The sequence below is a fragment of the Aquila chrysaetos genome, chromosome 21 (genome assembly GCF_900496995.4).
Source record: "Aquila chrysaetos chrysaetos chromosome 21, bAquChr1.4, whole genome shotgun sequence".
In the NCBI taxonomy this organism is placed as follows: Eukaryota; Metazoa; Chordata; class Aves; order Accipitriformes; family Accipitridae; genus Aquila; species Aquila chrysaetos.
Genome location: NC_044024.1, coordinates 2,302,362 through 2,325,368, shown reverse-complemented (window position 1 = coordinate 2,325,368; position 23,007 = coordinate 2,302,362). Strand labels below are relative to the sequence as shown.

At 39.6% G+C, this 23,007-nt stretch overlaps 1 protein-coding gene across 3 annotated transcripts in view; it reads left to right on the top strand.

Moving 5' to 3' along the window:
- The window catches only part of BRWD3 (bromodomain and WD repeat domain containing 3), a 64,006-nt gene extending 42,847 nt beyond the window's left edge, over positions 1 to 21,159 (top strand). Inside the window, exons 23-39 of one of the 3 annotated variants that reach the window (XM_029996598.2) lie at positions 447 to 563; positions 978 to 1,085; positions 2,414 to 2,538; positions 2,772 to 2,854; positions 3,274 to 3,385; positions 3,739 to 3,800; positions 3,891 to 4,046; positions 4,739 to 4,859; positions 5,641 to 5,766; positions 5,856 to 5,935; positions 7,532 to 7,590; positions 8,122 to 8,262; positions 8,525 to 8,677; positions 11,520 to 11,683; positions 12,248 to 12,345; positions 12,839 to 12,997; positions 14,269 to 21,159. In XM_029996598.2, coding sequence (XP_029852458.1) covers positions 447 to 563; positions 978 to 1,085; positions 2,414 to 2,538; positions 2,772 to 2,854; positions 3,274 to 3,385; positions 3,739 to 3,800; positions 3,891 to 4,046; positions 4,739 to 4,859; positions 5,641 to 5,766; positions 5,856 to 5,935; positions 7,532 to 7,590; positions 8,122 to 8,262; positions 8,525 to 8,677; positions 11,520 to 11,683; positions 12,248 to 12,345; positions 12,839 to 12,997; positions 14,269 to 15,056 — 2,652 coding nt within the window. In that variant the 3' untranslated portion in view covers positions 15,057 to 21,159. Of the gene's footprint in view, positions 1 to 446; positions 564 to 977; positions 1,086 to 2,413; positions 2,539 to 2,771; positions 2,855 to 3,273; positions 3,386 to 3,738; positions 3,801 to 3,890; positions 4,047 to 4,738; positions 4,860 to 5,640; positions 5,767 to 5,855; positions 5,936 to 7,531; positions 7,591 to 8,121; positions 8,263 to 8,524; positions 8,678 to 11,519; positions 11,684 to 12,247; positions 12,346 to 12,838; positions 12,998 to 14,268 lie in introns of those variants that run through there. The other 2 variants (XM_029996597.2, XM_041118881.1) reach the window with 2 other exon arrangements.
- The last annotated feature ends 1,848 nt before the right edge of the window (positions 21,160 to 23,007 follow it).

Sequence of the window (23,007 nt, the reverse complement as noted above, 5' to 3'; positions counted from 1 at the left end):
GTACCAGAGTATTTTTGTTTGTTTGTTTTGCTGCTTTGTGACATAGATATACTTCCATGTTTCATGCAGGTGGCATGTTTTCTCCCAGTTTTATGCTCTTCACTGCAGTTAGATTTACTCCAAGGTGGTTTTGTTGTAAAATTATAATGCACCTGTATTGTATCTACATTGTCAGATTTCTTTTTCCTAGTATTTTTAAAGACGTTTAGAATATTTCTAAAGAAATATAATCTCATTATTTATGAACGTTTTAACCTTCTATTATGTTTTTAATGAACATGTCTTATTCCCTGCAGTTCAGTTAAGGTTTTTAGAAGGTTGACATTCCAGCATTTGCTTTGCCCTTATATCTAGTTATCTTCAATAAGTGCTGTATGATCAGTTTTTCATATGTTCTGCCACAGTAATTACAGCTTGCATTCTAAATTTAATGTAATATATTTAAGAAACCAAGTGGACTGCTTTCGATGGAAGGTGAACCCAGTGAAGAATGGCTTGCCCCACAGTGGATCTTGGATACTATACCCCGCCGCTCACCTTTTGTCCCACAAATGGGCGATGAGGTAATAAGTGTAGCAATTCTGAAATTCCTGCCTACACTGATGAGCTTGTTTTGGTCAGGACTATTATGTCTAGCAATATTTTCAGTGAATCGTGCTCAAGATAGGCAGAGTTTTGATAACTTTTTTTTATTCTTAGGCAATCAGTTGTTTACAGATAGCTGTCCTATGTCTCTTGATTGTGCATCTTCAGACAAACCTGCACACTTCTTAATGATCCCAAGTTTGAAGCACATAGCAGGTGCGACTTTGGGGGCTGATATCAATATTTTTAAGGAGAAGAGTGCTTTATAATGAAATACTGAAGTGTGCGGTATGTTCTGAAAGGGATGATGCCTGATGTGTTCATAGAAATTTTAGAATAAACAGGAAGAGAACTATCAATAAAATAATGGGGTTTTTATATTTTCTTTTAAGATCATATACTTTAGGCAAGGCCATGAAGCTTATGTGCGGGCAGTAAGGAAAGCAAAAATTTACAGTATTAACATGCAAAAACAACCATGGAACAAAATGGAACTCAGGGTAAGTTAAACAAATACTTTCAAGAGCTGAATGTCTCTGTAATGTTAAATTGACATTAAAAACCAGTATGAAAAATATGAAGAAAGCATCACTTTAAAATGTTAATATCGAAATTAAAATTGTAAATCTTAAAATTAGTGTTTTCATTAACACAAAGCCTTTACATGTGTTCAGTTCCTGATAGGAGGCCAGAAGGATATTAAAGAATGTGAAAGTTTATCTAGTGTGGTATTCTTGCCTGATGGATTAAAAAAAATGTAGAATATTAAATAAAAGAAAAAGTGAGAGCAGTTAAGCACTGGAACAGGTTGCCCTGCTTTTTTTTTCTTAACGCTAATTAATTCAGAACCCACTACTCAAAAGCTGTTTGTAGTTCTGTCAGCGCTCTACAATGACCTGAACATCTAGGTTCTATTTATTGTTTTTAATGCTATGATAAGAAGTAAGACATCATGGTGCAAAGACCTAAACGTATGCATAAGCTCTGTTAAAGAGTGGATCTAGCTAAGCATATAATTGTGTATGTTCTTAAATTCTTGGAAGGGCAAGAGAAGATCTTACAACATATGCTTGGATAGGTACTAGGTTTACATAGCTATGTTGATTTTTCTTATCCTTTTACTTTGAACCCCTTAGTATGCAATCCACAGTGTTGCCATATTTTTTTCTGCTTTACTCAGATTTCATATCAAGAGAAGAGCACATATGTATGCTAATATTCATATATGTGTATGCCAGTGGTTCTCTTAATGAAAACAATTGCTTTACTGGAAAAATATCCAGTTACTGGTCCTAGGTATTCAGGGATTCTAGCTGTAATCTTCAAAGGCATCATCAGTTTGTAAGGAAAAGGAAATAGCATTTCACTTAGGATAGAGTCCTTACCACCAGCTGATGTTTGACAGGATGTGAACATAAAGGCTATTGTTGAATTTCCGCTTTAAGAGGAAGAATTTCCTTTTATTTCCCCTGCACATTGCTATGCAAGGGTGAGAGGCCCTGGGTTTGGTCAGGTATAATCTTTGGTGCCATCAGTGTGGTTAAAACCAGAGTGGGTATGTTCCTTAGAACTTTATTACAAAAAAATAATTTGTGGGTATAATGTTCACAAATCTACCAAGGGAATGGGCATCTTATGTCTTTTTTGTTTTTCTTTTTAAGGTGACTGTGATTGATTTTTAGTATTTGGAAAAGACCACTTTTATGGGTGAAATTACCTGGGCTGTAGAGTGGAAATATATTTGGTTTTTATTAATGTTTGGTACTTTAACATGGATGTTTTTGTTAGCAAGTTAAAATAACACTGTTCCATGCTTATTGATAAACAGGAACAAGAATTTGTGAAGACTGTAGGAATTAAATATGAAGTTGGGCCTCCTACGCTCTGCTGCTTGAAGCTTGCATTCCTAGATCCAATCACAGGCAAAATGACAGGAGAATCATTTTCCATAAAGTAAGTAACTGAAATGCTGATGACATTCTTCAAGAGATTTTCTTGCAGTTTAGAAGCTTCCCCCCTCTCCTTTCTTTTGTCTCTTGCAAGGCATGATGATGGTGTTAATTAGTTATTACAGCAAACTTGAAAACAAAATGCATGAAATTTTGTTTTTGGAGACTCTCTGTATTGTACGTGTTGAACTATGTTTATGGGTTATAGAAGCAATTTTTTTTGTCTATTTCATGAAGGTACCATGATATGCCAGATGTTATTGACTTCCTTGTGCTGCATCAGTTTTATAATGAAGCCAAAGAAAGGAACTGGCAAATAGGTGACTACTTTTTTTCCACTTCCATATGTTTTGCAACATTTCTGCAGCTGTTTAATAGGATACAGCATCTCTATTACATGATGTAAAGGACTATACCACACATGAAATTACAGCGATCATTGGAAACTTTATTTGATGTTTGCTGCAATTCCTGTAGCAGAAAAAAGAGAGAAATGAGAGAAACTGTTACGAGGCCTGTGATGGCAGAAGCGGCTACTGTTACACTATGATTTGAGGCATGGAGGCAGCTGTGACTAATTACTAGAGATGCAAAAGTCCTCCCTTAGGGGAAGGGCTGTAGTGCAAAATGTAAGAATTGAAGTAGTGCATTTATGAAAGATGAAGTTGGTTCTCTAAAAAGAAGTATTTAACAATTATTTATGTTGTTCTTTTGCTGAATGCAATCTTCTTCCTTACAGGGGATAGATTTCGCAGTATAATAGATGACGCTTGGTGGTTTGGAACTGTGGAGAGTCAGCAGCCTTTCCAGGCAGAATATCCTGATAGTTCCTTCCAGTGCTACTGTGTTCAGTAAGTATTTACATAGCTCTAATGTATCACACATGTTTACATGCTCTGGGTCTCCTAGATGTTTACATGCAACTTAAGCATGTACCTCAAGAACTAGGATCCTTTTTTCCATTTAAATACGTAATCAGCCGCTTTGTTTTTATTTAATTATGAACTTATTCATAAAACAATGCATAAAACAGCAGTGCAGTGAATATATAGGAGATACAAGAGAGAAATAAGGAGTTGGAATGTAGCAAGTGACAAGTCTTGTTTCTAATAGGCATGACCTTTTTGGTTTAAGTCTGGTAGAGAAAAGGTGTATTGTTATATTCAGCTCTAACTTATGCATTTGAATATATTTTTTTTAATAGCTGGGACAACAATGAAAGAGAGAGGATGAGTCCATGGGACATGGAACCAATTCCAGAAGGAAGTAAGTGTGTATTGAATTCACATCCACATACAAAGTAAACAGTTTTTTGCCACTGCTAGTACTTACTGTTGTTGAATTCTTCATGTTTAGCTGCTTATCCGGAGGAGGTTGGTGCTGGAGTTCCTGTGACTCCAGATGAGCTGACAGCTCTTCTCTACAAACCCCAGGAAGGAGAATGGGGTGCCCATTCCAGAGATGAAGAATGTGAACGAGTAATCCGGGGGATTGAGCAACTTCTTTCCCTTGGTATGTTTGGAGAGAAAAGGTGGAAGGATTAAGAATATCCATGTGGTGGCACATGACTAAAGAGTAGATAGGATGGAGTGTTTGGACTTGGTGTGGAGTATTTGGAATGTGCCAACTAAATAATTGAAAAGAGCCTTTTAAATTGCATATGGTGTCCTTTTCAGTTATAGTCCTTTTTTTTCTGGGGCTTGACCTGCTTCCTTTCAGGTTAATGGGGATTCTCAGTGGGTCATATCTAAATATGAATGAGCTTAACATTGAATTAAACCTCTGAAAAAACAACCAAAAAATCCCTTGTAACTAGTTTGTAGCCATTCAATAGCACGCTATGATTTAAATACTACCCTGTATTTATACATAGGACATGCCTGTATTCTTAGTTTACATTGCTTGTTGTAGTATTCCTGTTGTAAGTGCATATGCCATGTTGCTTTTTAGCAATATGGTTGGCTGCTGGCATGTAAATCTCAGATGCAATACTTAAACAAAAAATGCTTTTTCAAGAGCAGTTAACAGATGGTACAAGAGGAAGAATCCTACCTTTTGGGTAATGACATATCCGGCTGTAGATCTGTATTGCTTTTGCTGAATTCTTAGAAAGAAACCCAGAAACCATTATAAGGAGTGTAGTTATAACTGCCCTTCTGGTATCTTCTGAGGCATCTAAATTATTTTGATCTTTTGTCTTTCAGACATTTCTAATCCCTTTGCTGTTCCAGTGGACCTTAGTGCCTATCCCATGTATTGCACTGTTGTTGCTTATCCAACTGACCTCACCACGATCAGGAGGAGACTTGAAAACAGGTTTTATAGGTCAGTTAGATTTTTATTTGTTTGTAATCTACATTTACTATAGCCCCATCAAGGACAATATGTTTAGCTGAATACTATCTAATGCCACTTCAGCAATATATTTCTTCGATGAGTCAACAGCATAAGATCAGATTCTATTTGGCCTTCGGCAAAGTGAGTCTTCCTGAATAATAATTTCTTTTGGCCACATTGTTAAGGCAAAAGCTGATATATCTGGATCTGCGCCTTTTTATGTAACGCACGGAGCCTTCCTCTCTGGATATGTTTGAAGGCAGAGCATATTTGCTTCATCTGTATCTCTGCTGCCTTTGAACCAGATGCTTTGCTTGTACTGCAGTTGCCAGAAGGGGGCTAGGTAGTGCTGTAAACTAGAAATCTCAGTTTTTCTAGTTAACTTGGGGATAAATAATGTCCTGCTCTTTTTTTTTTTTTTTTTCCCCCCCCCTCTGGAGACCACTTTATCTCTAAGGCTTTCTCTAAGTGGGAGCAGTTAGCAGTCTTCTTCAGTAGGGTTGTTTCCTCTTTTCATTCCATTCATTGCTGATTTGACGAGGGACATCTTGTTTCCACAAGGCTGTCGCAGCCTGGCACATTGGGCCAGTCAGCAGTATGTGAACAGAAACCACTTACCTTGGTCTCTAGCAACCTGTTTCTCCTGGATCTGAATTAGCTGATTCCTTTTTTTACTGAGGAATCCTACTGAACTCAGAAGAAAAAATAATGTACACCTTCCTCACTACCCCTTTCCTGGGTTTTTTTGGTTTTGTTTTTGTTTTTTTAGAAGAATCTCTGCACTGATGTGGGAGGTACGATACATTGAACATAATGCCAGGACTTTCAACGAGCCAGACAGTCCTATAGTCAAAGCAGCCAAAATTGTAACAGATGTCTTACTTCGCTTCATTGGGTAGGCTTTTTTTTTTACTTTATAGACCTGACATCTTGAGTTTCTGAGATAATTGATTATGTATTTTGGCTTTTGTTACTGTCCTGCAGGGATCAGAGCTGTACTGATATATTAGAAATATACAACAAGGTGAAAGCAGAAGACCTAAGCAGTACTGATGAAGAGGAGGTAAGACCATTAAGTCTGATCGTCAGAACTTCTTACCTTTTTAAATTCAGCACTTAGAAGAAATTTGAGCAAAGATTTTTTTTTTTTTTTTTTAGTTTTTATTTTATGGGTAGTTACACTGACTTTTTGAGATGAGCCTATTTAGGCCATTTATGTTGCTCACCTGGGGCAATAAGCTCCCTTAAGTAAGTAAAAATGATTCTTGGAACTGCCTATATTTAATCTCCTCTCAGTACATGATGTTTTGTTGTGTGAGGAAGTATTAGTAAGAAAGGGAAATATGAACTGGAGCTGTTATTCAGTCTGCCAAAACCAGAAGGATGACAGCTCTCCTATTGTCAATGAGGCAGCAGAGCTGGTTTTCTTATGTAATTCTGTGTCATTTCCTGTCAGTTGTACCTTGGAGTGAAATGACAGGTAGAAACCGGGTTAGATATCACTTCCTCTAACTTTTTCTCTCTCCTTACACCTTCTCCCCTTAAATGCAGTTTGTAAACATTTTGAAATTTGCTGCAGTTTCTGTTGCAAAAAAGCGACCTGTTACAACCTAAGTCACCTGGGTTTGTTTTACTTTTACAGTGTTGTTTTCTAATACATGAGCTGGTGTAAGATTTAGTTAGGAGGATTCTTCCCTCCTCCCTTCCCCAAGACATACTCCATTGTTGCAATTTTGAAATATTTAAGTTAAACCTGATGCTGCTTGAACACCTATATGCTTATGGCTGGTGCTGTTGGTTTAGATTTGTACTGAAACTTAAAATCTAGACTACAATGTCATAATTTAATTACTTTTATATAACTGAAGATATAATAATGGCATCTATTTTACAGACTACTAAAAGAGTATTTTTAAGAAAATGAGGGATTTCCATGACTTAAATAGCAGACCCTCCTTTCCCAACTCAACCTTCTTGTGTCAGTTGTGAAGCTCATCTGTTGCATGTCAAGCAGTGATGAAGTGTCCATAATTGCTACTATATCACCTTCCTTTCTCTCCAGCCTTTCAAAGAGCTGGTTTATAATATGTTTTGGTTTATAGTATGTTTTAAAATAAGAAAGAAATTACTTTCGTATTCTTTGTAGGAACTTGCCTGTCATCTCAACATTATTTATTTTTAATACCTGGTAGAAAGCTGTGTACAAAGGAGGTTTTGTTGCAATTTCTAAATCCAGATTCTGAAAAAACATTACATACACTTGATGTAAGTAAGTCACTACATGAAACCTGAATAAACTCAGTACCGCTGCTCAGAGCATGAACATTTAGGCAGTGGAATACAGCTCTGCAATACTGGGACTTAGCTGAGTTTTAAGGACTGAAAATAAGCCATTCATATTTCTCACATGTTTATGTATAATTTTTATGGAAGCAGACTTGGAAAAGAGATGAAACAGCTCATCCACCTAATTTTTTAAATTTTTTTTAAGTTACGTGACTTCTAGTTTGAAACTAGTTTCTGTTTTGCTTGAACCATTCATTGCGTTTGAGTAGTTTAAAATTGGGGGTTTTCGTTGTTGGCTGGCTGGTTTTTAACCCTTTTTCCATTGCTGAGGGTGCATACAAGCATGCATGTGTGTAATCATTAACTTTGCCTTTAGGTGGCAGAAGTAGATGTAGATTCAGACGCTCCGGGAACTTCCTCTGGAAAAAGACGAGTGAGTAAACATTTCTGCTTGGTCTAGCTTGTGAAGGGAGGTACACCAGGTACTGAAACACTCATTTAGGTCTGGAATGGTTTAAATTTGTCATGGCCAGTAGTCTGTAGGAGTAACTATGTGAATTCAGTTGCATGTGTATGTAAGTGTTGGCAGGCTAAGGAAGTTACTGTGCAGAAAAATTTACTTAATTGCTGAAGAATTTTTTTTTTTATTTGACTTGAAACGTACCTAGAACAGATTCAATTTTCAGTCAAATTTGGATGAAAGCTGATAAAAATAACAAGGTTGGATGTGAAATATTGCATACCTCTCGTGGGTTTGAGTGTCTACATATTACCAGAAAAGGCATATTTCTGCAGTTTGCATACTGCATATTGTTGTGCCATCAGCTATGCTTTAATCTTACTGCAATTCTGGTTTTAATTGTGAAAATCTGCTTTGAATCAGAACATTAGTAAATTAATAGGAACTTAAAGTGAAAAATTTGAATATTCTGAAAAATGACAAAATACATCTTTTTCACTGCAGGTAAGACGACGACTAAAAAGACAGCCCATGAAAGCAAGTCCTGATGCTTGGAAAGAGCAATGCAAGCAGTTGTTAAACCTGATTTATGAAAGAGAGGACTCTGAGCCCTTTAGACAGCCAGTTGATCTCTTCTCCTATCCTGTAAGTACAACTTCCATATTCAAAATTAAAAAAGCCTATTGTTTATCCTTTGGCAAAACATTCATGCTGGGCATGTTTCTAACCTCTCCCTTTATGAGCTGGAATGCACCATGTTCTGTGCACTGATGTTTTCAGAGAATTATCTGCAGTAACTCTCAAGTAGAAATAATTACTTGAGAGCCACTGTTGTGGGTGAACACTTAGGTAGTTTTATTGCTGTAGGATTTGACAGCCTTTATTATTTTCTTGTGTATTCTTACAGGATTATAGAGATATTGTAGACACTCCTATGGACTTCAGCACTGTGAAAGAAACCTTGGAAGCAGGAAACTACACTAGTCCCTTGGAATTCTACAAAGACATTCGTTTAATATTCTGCAACTCTAAAGCTTACACTCCTAATAAAAAGTCTCGAGTAAGTAATAAATTTTAATGCCTTCTTTACAAAGACCCTGGCCCTACATGAGTACAGTGCATGAAATAAGGTCTGCATCTGAAGAGGAAAGTACTGCATTGTGAAATAAAAATAAGTAGTATATGTCAGTTCTGGGACCTATGGTTATAAATTTGCTTTGTTCTGCTCACGAAGATCACTTCTGAATTTCATTTTCATCTGAACTTCCTGAACTTAAAGCTTCTGAGAAATTGTATGGTTACTGTTGCAACTATTTCTTTGAATATTTGCAGCAGAAAACAGATCACCAGTTGCTTTTATTTTTTCAGTAATTTATTCCTGGAAACAAGGCTATCAGCTTGATAACTGCATATATATATATATGTTTTTAATCTACTGTTAATGCAAGTATTATGCAATATTTCTACTGCCGGAGGAGATGAGAGCATTATGACACTTAATTTTTTTCTAGTTTACTTAGTATACTTGGCAAGACTTTCGCACAGTGTTGCCTGTGTTCCTCAGGTGCCAATCTTGCTTTTTTCTGCATGCAGGAATAGGAATCTGCTTAGGCAGAAAAAATGGATTGGATTGGAGCCCTAAGTAGGATATGGCAAGAGGGAAAAGGGAGATCAAAATGTTAGAATATAGATATTTTTATATAAGCTAGGTAAAATGACTACTAAGTCTATGACTGATCATGGAAACATGGCTATGTTTGATATGTGTTCCTGTGCAGCACATTGCTTGTCAGCTTTTCCGAAGAAGCTAAATGACCAAACAATTCTAAAATTTTCAAATGTTTTAATGATACGTTGTTTATGCTCAAAAAATCACAAGTTGGCATGAGAACACAGATGCGGTTTTTACCACTGTTGATGCAAAATAGAATTTGAGTGGTTGATGTCTTCATAATATAAAAGCAGGCAGAATTTTGACCGTGTTTCCAGACACTAAGTTGTAATGACCTTACTATAAGGAAAAGCTGCATATTCAATAAGATGCTTAAGTTGTGACAAAATCACATCTCTGAAACATGTCATTTAGCATAGATAAGTGTGCTGGTCGCAAAGTTGCCTAATATTTCTTGCGTAGAAACAGGAACACTTACAGACTATTAAGAAATACGTGCCATTTGGGACTAGACTGAGATACTATTACTTAAAGCACAATAATACATGGAATTTAATATTACTGTAAAATTTGTGTGGGGCACCTAACACGGTGTGACACGAGATTTTATTACGCTAGGCGCTGTCAAGCAGGAGAAGGAGCAGAGTGTGCTGCAAAGAGCTTTCAGTGCACATGTAAACGGTGCTAGATGGGAGAAAGCAGGAGGTTGTGTGACCGTACCTGTCGCTTGAGGAGTAATAGTCTTGTGTAAACTGGATGATGAGAGTAAGCTTGAAGTAGGATGATGCTGTGGGAGGGGGGAACTCCAGCTGTGTGTTAGTGAGCATGAGAGAAAGCTCAAAGTTGCCGTCGTTGAAGGTCGATTGAACTCTTGGTGTTGAATAAGGGCTGAAAGGTGGGCTGTGGGTAAGCGCTGAAGATGAAGACCAGTAACTTTTGCTTGCTTTTATAGAAGGGCAATCAGTAGAGGATTGCAAGACGACAAGTAATTTGAGTGTGTCTTATGTGTGCTTGGCATCAGAGTAGTCTTGGTGAGTTATTTACTGCTGCACGCTCCCTGGGAACTTCCCTGTGTATTAATAACTGAACAGCTTGTGAGTCAACTCCCAAATTACTTTAACAGAGTGGCCCATCAATATCCATTTGCTTAAATACTGTGAAGTGCCTCAGTGAGGTGATCCTTGCTGGAGGGCTGGGGCACGCAGCTGGGCCTTCTGCCACTGCAGGTTCATCTGCTGCCAAATATTGGCCAACATCCTGAGGTTTTCTAGCCCATTTTACCATCTTTGCAACAGCATCTTGAATGGAGGCAAGAAGGGCAGGGTACTACATGCCAGAGCTAAAGAAAGCGACATTTCTAAAATAAAAGGGTCTGGGCAAAAATTAAGTCATATGAATGTAAAGAAAACTCTATATCAAAGAGATTTTGTATTCAGACAGACTGCAAGAAATGGGAAGAGGTCTTGAGTATAAGATGATGATAACATCTTGATGGTGTTAACACAATTTTCAGAAGACTGGATGCAGCAGAATTGTATGGGTGTGAGGAAGGAATCAAGAACTTTGTTTTATTTATGCTGAGTTTGAACTATTAGTTTGTCATAGCTCAAACAAATCCAAGGTAAAATCTTGAACAGAAGTAAATACAGTCTGAAATACAGAGAAATAGCCATGAGTGAATTTGTGGATGAGGCTACACGGAGGGAAGGCCTGGAAAGAGGACAGGAACATGGTTTAAGCATTTTGACATCTGGCTTACAGAAGTTGGGAATGAGGACATTTTAGTTGGCTTCTGTGTGCAGCTCTCTAGGGGTGGTGTAAGGACTTGTCACTAGGGAGTTAAAGCAAAAGACAAAAGGTGAGGGGCGGTGAAGTTCAATTGGTTTTTTCCTTGGTACTTCAAGATATCTAATGGCATGCTTCCGTGCTTTATGGAGATTAAAAAAGAAGGCTGTATTTCAGTAATCTAAATAGCCTTTTTCCTTTAACTCTGTAAATATTTTGTACTATAAGTAAATCCTTTTACGGAAACACTTCCTATTGCAAGAATACGCATATGCCATGGAAGGAAATTATCTGTAAAGAACCTCGTAGTTGAACATCACCATGAATTTTGCTTTTTTGCTACAAAGTCTGGGCATCTTTGTGATTTTTTTTTTTTTTTTTTTCCCCACCCCGGTCTTCTAGTTATTCAACTTCTAATAAGTATGACCATGCTTTCTCACTCCAGATTTACAGCATGACACTTCGACTATCTGCCTTATTTGAAAATCACATGAAAAATATCATCTCTGAGTACAAGTCAGCAATGCAATGTCAGAAGAGGAAAAGGCCACGGTACCGAAAACGGCTAAGAAGCAGTAGCAGTTCACCCTCAACTAGTAGAGCATCTAGGTAACGTAACAATAGTGAGACTTGCTATCAGTGTCATTTGAGATGACAATGGTAGACATGCCTTCATGAATAAGCATTCAGTAACAGTATTGCTCATTTCCTGATGCAGTTGTTCTTTTGGGTGATAGAATCATGAGCTCAGATTCCATGCTCAATTTGTAGTTTGTGCACAATTCTGGTAAGTGAAAGACTATATGATAGAAGTATTCCCTCTGGGGGAAACAGAAGACCAAGTTTCTTTTTGCCTTCATTTAGTAACTGTTGAAAAAAGTGTTGTATAACACTTTTCTGACTTCTGTATGATACATTATCTAAGTAAACTGAGTATTTGTTTTAAAGGGTGAGATAAAATCTTGTTCTTGCAAGCTCAGATGCCTTTAGCAAACGGAATGATATTCTAACTATTTTTAGTGTTACTACACCTGTGCAAGAACTGGGAAAAAGAGTTGACTTCTGTTAAGCATTTGCTGCAAAAAACAAGGCACTTTGCAGGGGAAATTGGTTTTATGTTTGAGTCTTTTGGTACTAACAGTTTTATCTCTTTGGCATATTTTGTGTCTTCAGCCCAAAAGGGAAACAGAAGCAAATGAAGATTCAACCTAAACCCAACCAGAATACCTCACTGCCTTTGACTAGGACTAGTTCTTCAGTTTCATCTCATGGTGAGGAGAAATTTTCTAATACGCATCCTTTCTCTTGCAGCAACTTGTATGTCCAGATTAAAGCTTATATGCATGAGACACGTGCAAAACCCACCTGTTGAAAGAGCAAGTAGCAAGGTCATGGAAATATGTTGTCTGTAGATTGTGTTAGCTGAACTTGGCCCTCCAGCTGTTGTTGGTAAGTTATTGTTAAGGGTCAGAGAATAGGCAACCTGGGTCTGTCCTCGGTAAGAATTAATCTAGTGACAAGAGCCTGGGCTTCCTGTATACGGGCTTCTCTCATACAGTGATTATGAATACAGTAAGCTTACTTTGGATTACACCCCGGAGGAATCTGTCTCTTCATGACTGCAGAGGCAGCTTGGCAAGGTTAACCTCCTGACTTGGGCTATTAACTCAGGTGATACAAAACCTCCCTAGAATGCCTTGCATTACAACCCTATAAATAGAGGATAAAAACGACTCTGTCACATTAGCGGTGTCCTGTCTAAAGTTTCAGATACAGCAGAAGAACCCCTGGGTTCAGCCACTGGTGAAGAGATGGAAGGTCAGCCATCTTCCTCAGGCTCAAATGCACAAAACCGAAGTGGAAATATCATTGATCCAGGGAAAAGTAGGCCAGTCAGGAGTAAATCTACACCAGTGAAACAAGGTGAGAAATAATAAGTACTCTGTTCTTTGAATGACTGGTTCCACTAGAAATGAAAGATGTTGTTTCTGTCTGATGCTTATGATATTCTTGCCTGAGTCTAGCATTATACTATTTTCCCAAACCATACTAAAGAATTTAATTTACTTGAACTTACTTAGAAGATGAATTGAACTTCTTACGGTTCTGTGGTCTCTTGTCTGAAGTGTGGCATGCACATGATGCCACATGCACTTCAGTGAGGTCCTTTAAAATTTCTCCAGATGAAAAAGCTTGATTGCTCTTAAACTTCTTGAGAATTACAGTTCCTTCAGGAGTTATAAAAACAAAGCAAACCAAAAGAATCCCCACCCCAAAACCTTGTCCTTTTATTAATCAAGTGGAAAGCAAAGATGAAAAAAGTTTTTAAAAATTTAAATATTTTTATCAAAGGCTAAGTAGTTGTGATTAGAAGGGAAACACTGTTTGAAAACTGGTATTTTGTCTCTGGGACATGTTAATCAGACTTTCCACTGAGATAGGCATTGAATAAGCATTGGCTGAAACCCTGAAGCCTTTGTCAAGTCCGTACTACCGTGCTGTAGCAGTGTTGTACGTTGCAGGTGAGCTTTTCGTATCCCGTGTTAAAGAAGATATTTAATCTTCGTTGTCAGATTCGTAACTCTGAAAACATACAGTATTTTGCGTCCCAAGCCAGCGAGATACTTTATATATTTTTAAGTTAAGGTGTTTAGCAATGCTGGTGAGTTTTCTCAGGTGATTTACTGTCTTGAAATTGTGCTTGCCACAGGCATTCCCTGGACTAAGCCTTTTGAGAACATGCATTTGATGGGGAATAAATACTGCTTGCAGAGTGTTATTTCAACGTATATGGGTTTGAAATGGATTTTAGAGTTTTTTCTGCCTTGCCACCCTAGGTAGCATTCACCTGACTGCATGTTAGATGTTTGTGTCTAACCTAGTCACTCTAGGCTCCTTTTATTCACTTTCCTTTTATTCAATTCACTATTGTCCTTCACTGAACTCCTAGTCAAGAGAGTTTGCAGTCCTTGCTTCCAGATAAGATGAACTGTGTTTACTTTGTCTGATAAATTTTCCCCTTAGAGCACCTGTTGGTCTCCACAGCATATAAAGGTCATCTGTGGTGAGTAGCTCAGAGCTGGATCGTCCCCAGAGCACACCTCAAAGGCAGATGAGGCGAATCCCACTTTTTGTATCCTGTCTGGCTCAGGTGTGATGATGATAACCGATAGGGTTATTTTGTGTTTGCTTAGATCACTCTCCTGATGGACCACTTACAAATGGTGATGGCAGAGAACCTCGGACAGGAGTCAAGAGGAAGTTACTAAGTGCATCAGAAGAAGATGAGCATCTGGAGGAGGCGGAGGAAGAGGAAAAGAAGAAGAGAGAATTAAAGGAAAAGTCTGGTTTGTCTTCATCAGAAAGTGGGGAATCGGGATCCAGTTCAAGTTCTGAAAGCAGAAGTGGGTCCGATTCAGACTCTGAATCAACATCTAGAACAGATCAGGATTACATTGATGGAGACCATGACTACAGCAAAGTTGTGCAATCCAAAAAACCCAAAAGAAAAATCAAAAGAAAAATCACCGGTGGGAAACGGAATTGGCAGGGCAGAGGGACAGGGCGGAGGGGTAGATGGGGGAGGTGGGGGAGATGGAGTAGAGGGGGGAGAGGTGGTAGAGGTGGAAGAGGCTGTGGCAGAGGAAGAGGTGGCGGCAGGGGAGGAAGAAGAGGCCGAGGAGGCAGAGGAGCCTCGCGAGGAGCCACCAGAGCGAAACGTGCCCGAATTACAGATGATGAATTTGAAAATTTGTTTGGAGGACAATTTGGTGAAAACGTGTTTGGAGGGCGATTCAGTAGACCGCCTCGAATCAAAACAAGGAATGAGGGCAGGAGAACTGTCTTGTACAACGACGATTCTGATAATGACAATTTTGTGCACACCGAGGATCCTTTGAACCTTGGTACTTCCAGGTCAGGCAGGGTGCGGAAAATGACAGAAAAAGCCAGGGTCAGCCATCTCATGGGATGGAATTATTGACAGATGAAAAACTTTGGAACAATTTTAAAAGAACTTCAATGGCCTTCTACTGCAGGGATTTTACCAGAAAATCTACCAAGCAAGTTGTGCGGGGACTCCACTCACGTTTCACAGTGGTGCTTTTCCATTATGTCAGTTTGCGTTTGTTTTAAAACTTCAGATCGCCACACTTCATTGGTCAAAACAAGCCTTATTCATTAGGCCTTAAATTACAGAAATTCTTCCCCACACACTACAAGTTCATCACATTAAAGAGGCTTCCAGCTTCTCAATAAGAACATGACATTTTGAGTCACGATTATGACTTCTCTCCCTTGTTTTGTTTTTGTATTATAGAAATAGCACCTTCTTACAGAGTTTTTATGTGGTTTCTGCCATAAATCCTTATACACAGTAATAATTATAACTTTTGCACAATACACCAATCCTAAAGGCAGCTATAAAATGTTTACAGTTTCTATATTGTAAGAAGGATCTGGATTATTTTAATCTTCCCAGGCCAAACGTTCATGAATTGTGCTGAACTGAAGTATGTCTATACTACAGTTACGGGGGTCCTGATGTGCTTTCTATCGGTTCTTTATTCATGTAAAAAGTGACAAAGGGTTGGTGCCTTGTAAATATGTAGCAAACCTTTGATGTGGTGTGTCCTATGTGTGCATTAACTTTATTAAAAAGAGAATACTTGAGAAGTATGAATATCTAGACAAAAGGTGCCAAATGCAAAAGTTACTTGCATCTATTTTCTTTTTGTCCTCTCATATTTTTATAGTATTAATAGAGATTGTGCAGCTAAGGGGTAACTTCAACATTTGAAAGGTTCCTCCTCTTCAAAGCATAACATGATTTTTAATAGTAGCTCAGCTACCTCTATTTACAACTACTGGAAACTGAAAAGAAAATAGATGCTATTATTCAGTACGTGTTGAAGAAGAGGCAGGAGGGAGCATAGAGGGATGGAATTGCTCACGAAGTTGTAGAGTAACTATATCTCCATTATATTGACACAATGAGAAGAAATCTAAGTAATTATCAGAGGTTTCAGAAGCATAATGTTTTCGGCAGAGGGTGATTCGTTTGTGCAGACAGGCCGAGTGTCTCCCACACGTTTCTGCTGCCACTTGCTCAGTGCAAATCTGTGTTTGGTTTAATTTGCCCCCCGAAGGTGATGAGGGAGCTGAACGGAGCTCCGGTACCTCTGGTGGCTGGCGGTACGGATAAGCTCCCGTTCACATCCTCCAGGCGGACTCTTGTATCTCAAGCTTCCAGAAGAGAATTCGTGTTGCACTGTACTCTTGTTATCCCGAAAAATGCTAACTTGAAAACAGAAATCATTTTGGTAGTAGTAGTACAGTATGTGACGACATTTGTAGTCTTGCTCCTCGGTGAACAGAAACAGGTGTTTGGCGTGGGCTGAGCTGGAGATGAGCAGCCTCTTACTTCGTAGGGTCTGGCTGGAATATATATGGGACTTCAACTTCCTCCCGTTGTCTGAACGAATCTGACAGTTCTACCTTGGTTAGGAGAGTGAGTTCGATTACACAGAGAGAACAGAAAGTTTTGGTGGAGTTTTTCAAATTTTTTTTTTTTTTTTAAACTTTCATTCAATATCCTTAAGTTCTTCTGTGCACAGCTTGGTCAATAATTCTGGAAAACCTCAGGCAGCAAAGAGTGACCCATGTATATTCTCAGATGCAGAAGGAATTTAATTTTTGACTTTCTATATTAAGCACTAGCTATTTTATCTCGCTTTCCAAAAATTCTAGTTAGATGCAAAATGACTTGAAAAAAATGCAGAGGTTTAGTTTTGTGATGGAGGAGAGTATATCCTAAATTGCTCAGAGCGTTAACATGAGTTTATGGTACAGTACAAAAATCACACTTTTAATTTTTTAAGGAATGTTTTGAATCGGCCGTAATCCGTTTCTGGACTTGATTCAGTTGTGTTTTGATGGGGAAAAAAAAAAGTGCAGAGGCTCTCCTAGTTCTCTATTGGGCTTTAAAATATAAACACCTGTCCTATCATCTCTCTCATAAATATGTATATATATATACACACATATATATTTATAACAAATGTATTATTTCTTTGACTGATTGGTCCTTCTACATATGGTAACCAGGTATAGCATGTGTGCATCAGTTCATAGTCAGAATCATATACCCCTTTTAGATCAGTCCTGTTGAGCTAATGTAAACACTATGGTTTCTGTTCTAAAGCCTGAAAATCTTGAAATGCAAAAGAAATGCTTTTCATATATTTCTGACTGGCCGAAGATCCACTTACTTATTTATTTTGTGTAGGGGTTGGGGAGAGATAAAACACGTGGATTCCAGAGAAATCATTTTATAAGTTTGTGTATTTTAGCAGCAATTAGAATAATATTAAATATGTTCTTAAATGTATCTTTTCTATGTAATGAAGTACTGTGAAGATAACAGTGAAGCATCACTTTGCTGTGGCGTAAGTATTAATCACATGTGTTACATGATTAAGAGCTAGACAGCAGGGTGTGCTAGAACAACAGAACTATTGCTTATTGTAAAAAAAAAAAGCAGCTTTTTTTGTGCATGAGAACCTTTTATAAGCATGAACGAAATAACTTGGTTTTAGAGATGTTATTTTTACTTGGTTTCGTATCTGGATTCTTTCTCTGAGTTAGGCAATTGATTTCTCATGGCCTCATTCTGTGGAATAATCATAATTTTGTAGTAACTTTGACACTTTCTCTCAAAACCCAGATCCTATCAGGAGCCACTTATGGTTGCAGAAAACTTAGTATCAACCCAACCGGTGCAGCAGAAGCAGTAAAATGATTTAGACCTTTTATCGTCTCGCTCCCTGATCCAAAACCTGGGTGCTCAGCCAGCATCTCCTGGGGTTGCCGAGCTCCTAGCAGGCTGCACTGCCCGGCGGGTTGCAGAGTCAGGACCGTAGTCTCTCTCCTTGCACTTTTAACAAAAACCTCCAAAACTCTGCCTAAGAAAAGGGTTTGAAGGCCAGATTACGTATCAGATTCCTGAAGGCTAACGAGGCGTGCAGGCAGGCCAGGGGTTCCTCTGCTGCTGTCGGATTAATTCTCGGGTATGGGTGCTTCGAAGTTTTCTCTAGATGTGCAATCTTGCATGCTCCCTCTCCCGAGTTGCCGGGGCACTTGGGAGCATTTGGAGACACCTTGGAAAACAGGGCTCGCGCCCCGAGGGGCTTCCCTCGCCCGCAGAGCGTTAGCCCCAAGCGCTCCGTCCTCTGCATCTTTGTTCTCGGATTTCTCCTGGGTACAAATCTGCCGTCCCTGTAGCGCTCCCATTTCTTCCCCGACCAGGGCGTGAATGACGAAGCTTATTTTGCAGTAGTGATGTGCTATTGTCTCAGTTCAGCCCAAACTTCGCCTGCGTTTTCTTTTCTCTGTCAACCTTTTGTTTTTCTTTGCCCTGCTCCACCTTTCTTCTTTAGCTTCCCTTGGTTGCCCCTGTAGGCTATTCATGATGCTCTTTTGGAAACTTGTGATGTCTTGATGAATTTTATTTCGGCTAGACTGTAAGATTCAATTCTTTCTATGCCTCTCTTTTCCTACGACTTTCCATATTTTTTATATCTGCCTTACTTGGTTTACTAGCAACATTCCCAAATTGCCGGAGGTGGATTTAACGAAGATGGAAAGTTTGAGGGCTGGCTTCTTGGCTGCTCTGCGCCTCTGTGGCCATCCGTACCCCGAGTGGAAATGCTGCCCGATCGGACGGGGCAGCACGTGCCTTCCCTTGCTCCGATGTCGGCGGTTGCAGGGAGGCACGGCAGCGGGACTGCTCCCTTTGTGCTGCCTTTTACACACGGCTGCGTAAAACAACACTTGGTTCCACCTGGTATCCCTTAACACGTGTGCTCCGTGTCTACTGAATTACTCCTGGTTTTTTTTTTTCCCCTTGCTAGGTGAATTGCAGTTAGTGGAACCCTTGTAGAAGTTGCGTGCTTCCAGCCTCACGAGATATTTCTGTTTTAAATAACCCATGAAACTTTTATGTTGGTGCTTGAACTTAGATGGGTCTGGGTAGTTTTATCACTCCTCTCTAGCTTTCTATCACTCCTTTCTCCGTAAACTAAGCAGAGGCCACCCCACTTAGCCCAATCAGCCCCACCCTGCAGATAAACAAGCTAAATATAATGATGAAGAAATAATTTGTGGAGGATTTTTGGCTGCTTAAAATTTTGCATCCTGTTGCGTTATTTTAATTTTCCCTGAATGTTTTCCTAAATGTACACCTCGGCTGCTTCTCCCGCACAAAAGCGGAAAGACTGTGTAGTACGTAGAGCACTGAAAAGAGCTGACACCGGGTGCATAGTAAAGAGAGTTTTCAAGTAATTTAAAAAATGTGGAAGGACCCAACTACAGTGTATTGCTTTTGACAATGTTTGGAGGCTCTCTTGACTGCAAAAAGCAAGATGAACCTTGTCAAGCATTTGAAAAGGCTGTTCCTGGGTGTCTCTGGAATGTTTCTGACAGCCGGTCAAAATCACACAGTATTAACATGAGGAAACAAGTTTAAATCACTGATGTTGGATAAGAACTTGGTTAATATTTCATCTTTAATCTGAGCAGTGAATGACAGGGAAAACTGAATAGCTGTAGGTTTAAGGATGTCTTGTCAGCCCTGACTTGGAATGTCCTGCTGTCATTGGTCTGTGTCATGAATTCAATATTTTAAAAAATGTATTTGTGTGTTTACATTTCTTGATTTTATTTTTTTTTAAAACCATCATGCAAAGTTTTATAAAATGCTAATTATTTACATGATAGACTGAAGGAGCAGTTAACAATCCAAGGATAAATCTATATTTAGTATTGTAGGGAGCTGTCATTGTGTTCTTACAAGTATGTATTATAGAAAATTACTGCGCATGTGCGATAGATAATTTTCAAATATTAGTATATCAGAGGTTTACACATTGAAGAAAAAAACTCCTTTATGTACAGTAAGTAACAGCCTGCAAAATTTAGTCTAAAAGTTGTCTTTTTTAGTATTAGAGATGCAAAGACCTGTTGGAAGCTTGTACATTTTTAATATGTCATGTTCAGCCCACAGCAAACTTACACAACTGTGCTATGAATCCCTGAAAAATTAGATTTCCAGTGGAATTGCTGTCACAGCCTTAACTCTAGTATTATAAAAATGGTGCTTAAATACATTTATGTGCATGGATGTGGGTACCTGATAAGAGTTTGTGAGAATTTAAAGTGAAACCGAGCGGCTTAGTGCTGCACTTGCAAGTTAGTACTCCCGGTAGATAACCACAGCCAGATCTGGGAATTGACAAATGTGTAAATATTTGGAAAATATTTAAACCGGTGAACAATTAAGAGCAGTTCCTCAGTTTGGGGTTTTTTTTAATTGGCAAGCACTGCATATCTTCCCGATCTCTGGGTCTGTGAGAAGCAGACAGGGTGGCGAGGGGAGCTGCTCCGGAGGCCGGGGGGGCCGAGGTCCTGCCCAAATATTCGCAGGAGGGGTTGGGGTTCCCGCCTGCCTCGCGGCTGCACCGCTCTTCGGCAGATAAAATCAAAAGCTTCTGTTTCTCTTCCTAAAAAGGCCTCCTCAGACAGTGGTGGCTGCTTGGATATATTCAGAAATCAAAGTCTGATGATTATTTTTCTGTAGAAATACTAATACAGGCTATTCATTCTTCCATGAGTCATTATAGCAGACTTCATTTAGAAACACCAGTTGATGTCGGAGCGATGAAATTCACGTGATTTAGGCTCTACAGTTCATGTTCTGGATGATTTAAAAATACTCCAAAAATGCACAAAACTATTAGAATTATGTCTACTTTCTATATTGATTTTTTTTTTTCAGGTGATATTTATGCCCATATCTTCACATCCGCTATCTCAGGTCCCTTTAAATGAATACTTCAGGGATTTTGATGCCACTTGTTGGCAGACCAAATGTAATATTTATATGCAATGAGCTGTTAGTTTTTGTATTGTACAAATGTAAATTTGTAAAGATTTTTTTCTAGAGTTTTTTTGAAGTCACTTATGTAATCTAGGATGTTTCATTTTCCAGCTGTGGGATTGTCTTAATAAAAAAAAAAGATAAACTCTTACTTTGGTTTTGCATTACTTACTAAGTAGTTTAGACATTAAAAAGACCAAAAAAACCACCAACCTTAAAATTGAGTTTTCAACATAAAAAGAAAATCACTTTTTGATTCAACTGGATAATTGTATACTTATAAAAAAGGAAACTTTTATAAACTGGATATAGAAATTTTATAAACTGTGCAGATCTTGAGCAGGACAGGACGGAGACCCTCACCTCGGCCAAAGGCAAGGGCCAGCGCTCGCTGGGAATCTGTCACCCAGTTCATCATCTGACCTGGCTCCAAAGTACCCCTTTCCTGGGCAAAAGGAGAGGAACAGGTAATGCTTTCTTGGGAAACTATCTGAAAAACGCTGTCCAGGGCGATAGGTCTGTGCAGAGCCTCCCCGAGCAGCACCGGAGCGGATGACGAGGAGGAGGAGGAGGAGGAGGAGGAGGTTTCTGGGTGAGGTCCCTCCTGCCACCGCGGGATGCAGGTCGGTTTAGGTGGTGAGATACAGCTCGAGGAGGAGGTCATACCTATTTTTAAGGGGTATTTAATGCTAAAAAAAAACCAAAACCCTACTCCTTTTTCATCCCTGTTCTTGCCCTCTTGTTAACTAGCAGCGATAATATTGTTTAAACAGGGGTTTTCCTACGCAGGCGGCGCCCGCGGCCGGGGGATGGACGGCACCGGGTTTGCCTTAAAGCTGCCCTGGCGCGGCGGCCAGCGCGGGCTGCGCGCTGTCCCGAGGGGTCTTCGGACGCTGAGCGTCGCCCGCAAGCGGTTCGATCGGAAAGTTGGCGACGGCGGACCCTGCGCCGTCCCGAATACGAGCGGGGAGGGGTGGGGGGCCGTCGGGGGGCTGCCTTTCTCGCGCACGCGGCGCAAAGGCTTTAAAGCCCTTGCGTGCCATCGGGCGCGGAGGGTTTAATGCTCAAAAATAGCTATTACGAGGTATTCAAGTAAGGACAGCCTCCCTGCGGTTAGCCTGTCCCTTGCCGTTCAGCTCCCTTCCGAGCCTATCCTGCCATGTATCGCTCTCGCAAAACAGTATTTTGGCTTTTCCCCTCGCTAATCTCCTGACTTATTTGACGTTTCATTTTATTGCACTGATTCAAACGGGCCAAATGGCAATTCCTTTCAGATGTGAATGAATATCTTCTTTTTAACGCAGCGCTCATACTCCAGGCCCCAGGAACAGAAGGGCTTTTTTTTTTTTCTTGGCCTCGTTGGTTACAGAGAACAAAATTAAACTTGTATTGCACAGATGCTGGAGCCTTCCTGCTAAGTACATCCATCAAATGGTATTAGCGAGAAGAAATTACACTGTCTTCAGAGCTGCTTTACCTTCGTCAAATCACCCTCCGCTGTCACTCCCGTAGATATTATAGGTGTTACGTACTTTATATCATCATATGTCTAGGTCATATATGATAATGCATGTTATAAAATACGTGATATAAAATATCGATGTGGTAGAGAACAATTCCATTATTCTTCCAATGCACTTTGGAAATGCGTTTTGTAGAAGTGGTTTGTTTGGTTTTTTTTTAATGGCAATTTTTGCAGAAGTTTTAGAATTAAATTGTGACTTTTATGCATTTCAGCAGCGCGCGGACTAAATACTGCCTTGCCCTGACGCGCAGGACAGCGGTGTCATCCCAACGCTCCTTTCCAGCCTGAAAAACCCCGAAGCACCCTCCTACCTCCACTCATCAGCTCCTTCCACGATGCTCCGTGCGTGCAAGGCGCTGCCGGCGACGCCGGCGGTCGTGGGGCACCGTCCGGCTCTCGGACCCTCGCCCGCCTTGGCGGGAGGGGGGAAGCCGAGCTTTGCCTCCATCCCATCTTTTCGATTCAAAATAGGCA